General features: G+C 38.7%; 1 protein-coding gene across 2 annotated transcripts; it reads left to right on the top strand.

Annotated features, from left to right (window-relative positions):
* The first annotated feature begins 474 nt into the window (after positions 1-474).
* On the top strand, positions 475-9,297 carry LOC119553793 (myophilin). 2 transcript variants are annotated; one of them, XM_037864404.1, is made up of 3 exons: positions 475-701; positions 7,643-7,984; positions 8,531-9,297. In XM_037864404.1, the coding sequence occupies exons 1-3, from the start codon at positions 648-650 to the stop codon at positions 8,699-8,701; spliced, it is 567 nt and encodes a 188-aa protein (XP_037720332.1). In that variant the 5' UTR covers positions 475-647; the 3' UTR covers positions 8,702-9,297. The 2 variants fall into 2 exon arrangements, with proteins under 2 accessions (XP_037720332.1, XP_037720333.1); XM_037864405.1 differs by lacking the exon at positions 475-701 and adding an exon at positions 7,548-7,577.
* The last annotated feature ends 60 nt before the right edge of the window (positions 9,298-9,357 follow it).

The following is a 9,357-nucleotide window of genomic DNA, read 5'->3' as shown; positions in this document are numbered from 1 at the left end:
ACATAGGAAGTAACGAATGGAATTCTAGTCTAGCGGAGCTCTATCTTATCGTTTAGTTAGTACACTTAACAAAAACATATCTGAAATATTTGGGGTCTCAAAAGAAAAACAAACATACATATTATTAGAATCAAAAAGGCTTTCAAAATAATAAGGGAAAATATATATCATATCATCGATAAACACTTTTTTATAGAACTGCTATTAATTATAACTGTTAATTTTATGTAAAAAGATGACTACACAATAGATTTCAAAATCTTAGTGGGTTATTTTTTCCAGTGATCGATAGTTTTCAGTTTCACATTTTATTTTTAAAAACAACTGCCGTTAAAAAAAGCTGTATGACATCATCAATACCACCACAACAAATCAGCTGACGCTGATAAGCGCTGGCTGGAGCTTTGTACAACCCAAGTGTACCTCGAATAGGTACAGAAATGTTTCAGAGGTTATATATAGAGCTGAAATTTCCGGACGCCTTTCAAAACGCAGTAAGCTCTCGTTGCGAACGGACGTACAAACCTTTGCGCTCCTCCGTTTTATTTTATTCCGCGGCAAACATTCCAGTGGACAGTGGTGCACTTCAGGCCCAAGACCAACCTACATTTTAGCTCCCTGCAAACCCGTTTCTCCACCAAATAACCATGGCTTCCAACCGTGCAGCAAAGTCTGGTTTCGCCGCCGAGGCCCAGCGCAAAGTAAGTACCAACAAAGTAACCCCACCTCCCAAAAATAAGCCCCAAACAAAACAACACGGTATACAAATTGGCCAAAAAACCCATTTTGCATGGGTGTGCGAGTGAGTTTGGAAGTTTGGAGCCAGCATTGACTTTATTTGGCGCTACGATACGACGCCAGGTTTTTATCTGCTCGCGCCAAATGCCAAAATTTAGCTAAAAATGGTCTTGAAATTGCCAGCGTCTAACAAGGAATGACCTCATTTCGTTGATAAGTCGAACAAGTATGTATATTCAGCTAGATGTATGGGTGATGCATGCGTAATTGGAAAGCTTGAAGATGACTTAGGTGATTTTAAGGCATTGTCAGTGCGGGTGATTCAGTTTCAAGTTCGAACTACTAGGTGTCGAAATAGTGGAGCTCTGGAAGTTTCAAGTTTTGGTGAATACTTGTAATATCATATTTATGACTTTCGGAACAATGGGAAGGCAGTAAATGTAAATTTTAATTTATTGCTGTAAATAATAAATCTTAGGAGCTTAGTATTGAATTTATAAGACGATCTTTCAGAGTACCAGTTATAGAGTTTCCACTGCAATTCGAAAGATATCCCGTTTTCGGATGATCTCAACTACATTGAAGTATTCTAGCTTCCCCCTTGTAAATTGACAACATTAGTTCCGTCCATTAGCAGCACTTTGCATTAAATGCACTCATACAAATGCATCGGGTTTTTGTGGGGGGTACTTGTAGTACTGCTCGTACCCTTCGACAATTTAGCCCTCGCCGAGTCGGGGTTACGCAATTCAAGCCGCCCCTGGACAAGCCAGAGTGAAATTGTATATGTCGCCGGCAAAGGGGATTAAGTGCAGTCCAACAAAACAACTACAGTTACAACATTGCCCAAACAAAAAACGAAATAAAAATGGGATTACCATTTAGCCGAAGTTTTATATACCCTTGAGGGTTTTTCCATATAATATACCATGCTGAAATATTTTGTATTTTCTTTTGCTCGCTTATCTGAAAGTTTGCTACCCGGATTTCATTTTCTTGAGTCAGCCCACTTGCTAAAAAGACCTTGTTTATCGGTATTATCTAAACAAGCACATTTTTAAAGCACACTTGTGGTTAAAAATGTAGTATCCGGTTAAATTTCTTATCTGAAAGCTAAATTCAGTTTGTTTGCAAGTGATTTAAATTATAAATAAATCAGATATTAGGTATAGTTATTTATGAGGCTTTTAAGCTTTGGGTTGGTTAATGTTTTAATCATTTTTATTAATTTAAAACAGTTTAATATGGTTGTTAAACAACTACTTTTAAAATACTTTGGGAACTTTTATAAAGGTCATTATTTGTAGGCTTGCTATTATACCACGCTATTTTAAGCTAGAACATGAGGGAAAACACTTTGATTTTTACCTTAGCTATAGGTTCGTTGGGAACAGGGATAGGAAGAACCTTGGGATAGGGTATACTATACCAAAAGAGAATGAGAGGCGAGTGTTATTTCAGTTTTCGCGATGCCTGAAAGCGCAGCTGCTGGCGCGACTTCAAACCGCGATCAAATGGCTCCCCAGGAGCTAAAGGCGATGATGTCATCCCTCCAGCTGCCTCTCCTGCGTCCTCCTCGACTCCTCCCCGAACCATCCAACTATAAGACGTCGTTAGTTTTGAGCACTTTTTCGTTTGAATGAGTTGCCGGTTTCGGCCGCAGAGAATCACTCAATTCTACTGGGGGTACGTGGTTCGGGGTCTTTTAGGTTTACGGGTGACAGAAGGAAGAAGCGATAGCAGCACCTTTTCCATACACATGGGCACTTAAAAATGAGTATGTGGCGTAAGCAAACAGCAAAACAAAAGTGAGGTAAAAACGTAAGAAAACAACATTTTGTTTGCTTCTTGGGTTCTCTATACTCGCGTGTGTGCTTTTTCCGACATTTATGGCACTCACCTCACCGACAAATGAGCATGGATCTCAAATTTCGGAAGAGGGATACGTTGCCCCTTTAGTTTGTCAACCCTTCCATCGGATCGTACCACCTTAATTACGAAACCACTTTTCCTCAAACTCATACCGCCAGCTGTCACGTATAGTTATGGGTAGAAAATGTAAGGGTTTCAAATTACCTCAAATTGTTTACCAATTTGTAAACAAAAGGATTCAAGGAAATTGGATGACAAAGTCAATGTGTCCAGGTAAATGTTTTGGAACAATGTTACTATGAACCAAAGTGTTGGATATCAAAAATATAAAAAATAAAATTAAATATTTTTATCTCTTTTCTAAAGATGAACATTTATATAGATCGTAAAGAATTTTTCATTTACCTTTTTTTTATAAAAAAAATAGATTATATGGTAAAGAACATTCGACTTAGGAATTGACAGTAATTACTTTCTTGTCCGATTCCCTCCATGTTCGCAGCTGTATCTCAGCCATTGGAACATTGGCCACGTACTAATCACCTGGCCGCTTTTGGAGCCAAGAATCCACACTCAATTAGCAGTGAATATACGAAAGACTGTGTACATTTGTACATCCGCAGCACGCAACGTGTCCAACTCCCTATATCTACTATATGTATCTATAAAGGTACCTCTATCAGTGCGGGCGACACGTAAATGGAACACTTGGCCCACATGAGCTACCTCCTAGATGGGGATAGGTATACCCTCTGGAACCCCCGTTGTCGATCCCCCCAAAACACTTGTTGGCCGTCAGTCAGTCACCGTCATTTTTAGATAAGCCATAAACAGTCGCGGGAGGAGGTCGGTCAAAAACGATTTTTATCATAAATCAAATGTTGTTTTGGATTTCCGGTGAAACTACTCCCAGTACCGAAAACACCTCGACAAATAAAAATGGGGTTCTCTTTGTTTTGTGGCAACCCCTCCCAAATAAAGACACTCGGACTTGGGCCTACAACTCACTCAACTGAACTCAACCTGGTCGTAAACCAGACTCAAAATCATATAATTGACCTCGTTACATTTTTGCGGATTTTGTTTATGTTTTCGCTGTGGCATTTTTGTCGTTTTTCCATTTATTTATCCACCCAAAAAGATATCGGTCAGCAATTGTCATGGATCATGACACATCGCGAAAGAAAGCGAAATCGAAACGGCCTGGTAGTGAATAATCACCAGATCTGGCCATTCGATGGATTGATTTCTGAAGCCGAGCTTACGTAATGGAGTGAAGTGTTTTTTTTTGCCGACTGGCGATGCGTCAACTGCCAGCGATCCCTTTCGAAATACACACATCTAACTAATCATCACCATCTACGCTAAAATATTGCCAAAGTTCAGATCCAAGCCATAACGATGCCATGATGTCATCGGCTTCAAAAAGCCATCAGCCAAGCGAAAACGTGCCCCTGTCTCTGGTCTCTGGTATCCTACAACGGATTATTATGCAATGATCATCAGTCTGGGTCCCTCGTGGTTTTTCGGGGTAAATTTATACAGATACTCTTCGGATGGGCGGAAACTTCCGTCAAATGTGTTATTGTTCGAAGCAAGAAACGTTTTTAGAATTTTAGAACCACTTTGTTTCTCCCTTTAATTGCAAATTATATCTTAAAATAAAGTCCTGACTTTCCAGACATTTCTTTGGAGTTATTAAAAGTCTATAGAGTTTAAATAATATTGTTTAATGGTACTAAATGTTTGAAATATTGTATTCTGGAATTTAAAACCAAGTATCAATATTATTACAAGCTTGTTACAAAGCAGTTTTAAAATCTGTTTTTTTCCGAATTACCGGAAACTTCCAGTGGTTTTTGATATGAAATTGTTTTTGGGCACCAAGATCAACTAATAGAATTCTCGGAACTCGCACTCAATTGTGAAGACTGAATCATGATAAATAAATAAATAGTTACATATGTGGCACCAAAACAACATTTTCACTTTTCAAGTGGCGTAGGTGTGAATTAAATTGAGTTGGCGTGGGCAGGCCCTCTCCAGAGAAACTTTTTACTTGGGAGTTAGGATTTATGCTGACCCTCAGTTTTTTAGGGGGTTTTTTTGGATAGCCAAGAGTATGCGGGAAGCTTGCCTTAGCCAGGTTTTAGGTCATTTTAATTTTAATTCCACTAAAAGCCAGCCAGGCTTGGCTTAGCATGTCTCGGTCACTAATGCGCATTGCGTGTGGAATGCCAACCACCCAGAACGTACTTGTAAAAGAGACCCAACCCCAAAAACACATTGTACATCCACATCATAAGCTGGGAAATTAATTAGGTTCTTGAGTCTAGCGAGCATTTCATTGTCACGCCGTTTTGTAATTGCCCGTAATCGTGGTTAATTCATCATATGACCCATAGACCCAAAAAATAGTGCCTGAAAAACTAATTTTGGTCAGGAAGAACATAAGGAAACCGTTACGCCGACGTCATTTCTAACGGCAAACGATGACCAAGTTTAAAAGTTCCGCTTCTAATTATTGTTATTTTAATTTTTTCTCCTATCAACTGGAAGCTTTTTGTCTGGAATTCCTCACTCTCGATAAGGCAGTAAGTTCTAAACAGCTGTACATATGTTTTTACTAAAATATTATATATATGGGTGTACACCATTACGGGCTGTACTTATGCCCCGGCATGCGATCGCCGTTGAATTTCGAGTCGACCTTATAGCGCTAAGGCAAACAAAAAATACGAATGAAATTCGCTGACTGCTGACTCATTAAAACAACGCTAAAAATATTTTAATAAGCGGAGAGAAGAAGACAAGACTTTGAAGGAACGGCAAAATAACTTGGCTATTCCGCACCATTTTTCATTTAGTTCCGAACATTGTGTGTCTGCCGGGACCACCAACTGTCAAATTTGGTTGGGGTTTGTTTGGGAAGAATTGGGGTTCGAAAAACGTGTAAGAAACGATCCGTATTCACTAGGCTCTTAACGGCTTTTGGTTTACGATTATGTATGGTATATGCATAAACTAACCGCAGAATCCCATAAACATATTTATTCCTAATCAAAATTTATTCATCTGCCCCGAGGGTGTCAATTTATCTGCCATCATCAGGGGCTCTAAGTTATGATCATCAACTTCTGGCTTCGGCCAGATTCTCAAAAAGAATGTCAATCTGAAATTGCTTTTATTAATTGTCTCACGCTTCTTGGTGCTTTTCTCTCCGCTTCGATGATGGATGATGCTGTTATTCGGTTTCAATCTTTTCTCCTCTTATTTTTGGCTATTGAGCTCTAATGAACTGACCTCTGCTGTTAAATGCTTGTCCGTTATACCCAAAAATTCGAACAAAGCAATTTGCCCAACGGTCTATTGCAATTATCGATAATCTTTAGTTTTAGTCAGTGAAATTCAAAGATAAAGACATTTTCAGGTGATTACCATATTCTTCGCTTTTATTCTGTATATCTCAATGAGAGATCTTTGGTTTTTATTAAGCTCAAACCAAAAAAAAGTCTTAAATTTTCAATAACTCCCAACTTCTGTTGGTTTTTGAAGAGGAAGAGTGGAAATTTGATGGAGTGGTATAATATAATGTGCGCAAAGTGCATTCACCTTCATTAAGTACAAACAAACACAGGGAAAGCTTCTGGTCTGTATTTCACTTTTTTTTTTACTGCATCGCCAACTTCTCCCCTTCAATCCCCTTCAATTTACGAGTTTGCATTTCCCCACGACTGGCGATAAGGAGTGGAATACAACTCAATTGGCGACAATCGTTCCATTTGTTTTCTCTGAGATCATTTATTTTAATAGACTTGCCAGTCAGAGCAAAAATCACACAAATACTAAAAAATAACACAATTGTGGGTAAAATAATAGTTCTCTTGACTGAGTTTTAGATGGAAAAATTCAAAAGTTGTACTATATCAACGTTTCCCTTTATAAAGTAACTGAAAGCTTATAAATAATGGATTTTCCCACAAAAAAACCCAAGCAAATATAAACAAAAACCTGAATAACCTTTATCTTTCCGTTATCAACTGTTACTTTTTATAGCATATACATATCATAACTTTTTTATTACTAAGGACTAAAAATAACTTCTTTTAGCTTAAATCATCACTACCAAATGAACCTGAATTGTGTATAGGTACTTGAACTTTCTGATAAAATGTCAGCTAATCTGAAATCTGTTAGCGACAGCCATTCAATTCAATCAAATAAAACTAATAAATACGTGTTAAGTGAGTCTCTGCGATATGACCCATAGTTTGCTAAACATTTTGACTCGGATTTTTATTGGCAAGCCCAATGGAAACGCGACACGCAACGATTTTGCGGTTTGTTTTGGGACTCCGACTCTGGCTTTTGCGGTTTTGAGCCAAACGAGTGGAAATGGCAATAGAAGTGGGGGCCAGCTGGCTCGGCTCAACAAGTGGCTTTTTGTCTATGGCCAAAATCGGTGCGAAGGACGCCCAAGCGGCCGGTAAACTTAGGCCCATATATGGTCAAGACGATCAGATTTAAAGCAGGCTATAGCTCTCAGTCGAAGCTATCGGCATTGGCAAATATGGAATACTTACACTTACTATTCAATAAGAGAACATGCGAACGTGACTGACTTTTATAAGTTGTACATATAGAATAATGGAATTGTGGGGAGTGCCGGCGAGAGAAATGAGAACCCAACCAACCCGATCGACCGAGTGCAATCTTATCCTTATCGGAACTTGAAATATAACCGCCAAATTGTCACGAGTGCGAGACAAGGGAAAGGTGAAGAGTGCTGTATGTTTATAACCAATTAATGATAAGACCGCTATCGGCGATATTTCAAGAGATAAGCGTGGGGAAATGGCCCACAAATAAAAAATAATGGTCTGTACTTGATTTAACCCCCGATTTTGGCTTTAGTCTACCAAGTGCAGCAGTCAGGTTGGGATTAGCCGAAAATGTACCAGTCCAAGGTGGCTTTCTCCTGCAAATAATTAATAATTTTGTACTAATTCTTAACAATTATCTTATTTTTTAGATCAACTCCAAGTACAGCGAGGAGCTGGCCCAGGAATCCCTTGAGTGGATCAAGGCCGTCACCGCTGAGCCCATCAACACATCCGGCGACACCGACAACTTCTTCGAAGTGCTCAAGGATGGCGTTATCCTGTGCAAACTGGCCAATGCCCTGCAGCCCGGATCCATCAAGAAGGTCAACGAGAGCAAGATGGCCTTCAAGTGCATGGAGAACATCTCGGCCTTCCTCGAGTGCGCCAAGAACTTCGGAGTGCCCACCCAGGAGACCTTCCAGAGCGTTGACCTGTGGGAGCGCCAGAATCTGAACTCGGTGGTTATCTGCCTGCAGTCGCTGGGTCGCAAGGTGAGCTGATTACCCTTGCTTACATGGGAAAAATGGGATCAAAGATCACTTTTATAAGAAGAATGTTGATTGTTTATACTTTAAACGGTATATGATCATTTTTATCGGTATTTTTATAGTTTTTTCATCATTTTTCATTCAAAAAATGGGATCAAAGATCAATTTATAAGAAGAATGTTGATATTTTATACTTTAAATAGTATATTACAATTTGTATCGGTATTTGTATAGTTTTTTCATCATTTTTCATTGAAAAAATGGGATCAAAGATTACTTTTACAAGAAGAATTTATATTTTTTATAACATATAACAGCATATGATCATGTTTATCGGTATTTTTATAGTTCTTCCACTATCATCACAAATCTGTGTTTATAAGACTAATTCAAATTATAAAAATAATAGTAATCCTAACTGGTTAAAATATTATTATTGTTTTGAAAAGTATTCAATTAGTCTGATCCTTTTCCACACGAACCCTAAATAAATTCTAGATATTTATATTTATTTATTGAAAATCACATTAATAATACCCCTCCTTATAGGCCTCGAACTTCAACAAGCCATCGATTGGACCCAAGGAGGCCGACAAGAACGTGCGCAACTTCAGCGATGAGCAGCTGCGCGCCGGCGCCAATGTCATCTCCCTGCAGTACGGATCGAACAAGGGTGCCACCCAGTCCGGCATCAACTTCGGCAACACCCGGCACATGTAGATCTGCGTCCTGCATCCAGGATCCTCCGCCCATCCTTCGCTCTCAGACATTCCGCAATAAAAGACCAAACCAAAATGCCAACCACTTCCGCAGCCGCTTTTGGGTTCCACACTTTTCACTATTTGAGCTAAATTTGGGAAGAGCCCCGAAATGATATGATACGGATATATATTTATGATACCAATTTGTATTTGTATTCCATTTGACCAGGCGTATGCTGTTATGTAATAACATAAACTACTTTAATTTAATATTATTAAGTACTCGTACATACGGATCTTAGGATGATTTATTCTATTTTCAACATTTGCATTTGCGACACGATCGTTTTTGGATAGTTTCGTTCCATATAAACCGCACTCAGATTCTGTGCCATCGAAGACAGTTGGAAATTGTCCCCATGCAAAGTGAGATAATAAGTGATCAACGGATCGAAAACGAAATGAATTGTGTTTGGTGAAAGTGTCTTCTATCTCGTAGAGTAACGATTACAATGTTGTTTCGAACTAACCACCTGAATACCAATCAAAAACGCAGAGCATTTAAAATAATGTATTTACAGGCAGAGAAAATATACGTGTTACACACTTTTGAAAGATCTATTTTAAATAATGTCCCCTGTTGAAAATAAATAATTATTCTTTTAACATAAATGG

The sequence above is a fragment of the Drosophila subpulchrella genome, chromosome 3L, assembly GCF_014743375.2.
Source record: "Drosophila subpulchrella strain 33 F10 #4 breed RU33 chromosome 3L, RU_Dsub_v1.1 Primary Assembly, whole genome shotgun sequence".
Taxonomy (NCBI): domain Eukaryota; kingdom Metazoa; phylum Arthropoda; class Insecta; order Diptera; family Drosophilidae; genus Drosophila; species Drosophila subpulchrella.
The sequence above is the reverse complement of the archived record's forward strand: the minus strand, read 5'-3'. Positions and strand labels throughout refer to the sequence as shown.

Excerpts from the sequence above, each read along its gene's own strand:
- LOC119553793 (XM_037864404.1), top strand. The coding sequence starts at position 648 with ATGGCTTCCAACCGTGCAGCAAAGTCTGGTTTCGCCGCCGAGGCCCAG. Across the intron at positions 702-7,642 it reads CCGCCGAGGCCCAGCGCAAA|ATCAACTCCAAGTACAGCGA; the intron begins GTAAGTACCAAC and ends CTTATTTTTTAG. Across the intron at positions 7,985-8,530 it reads TGCAGTCGCTGGGTCGCAAG|GCCTCGAACTTCAACAAGCC; the intron begins GTGAGCTGATTA and ends CCCTCCTTATAG.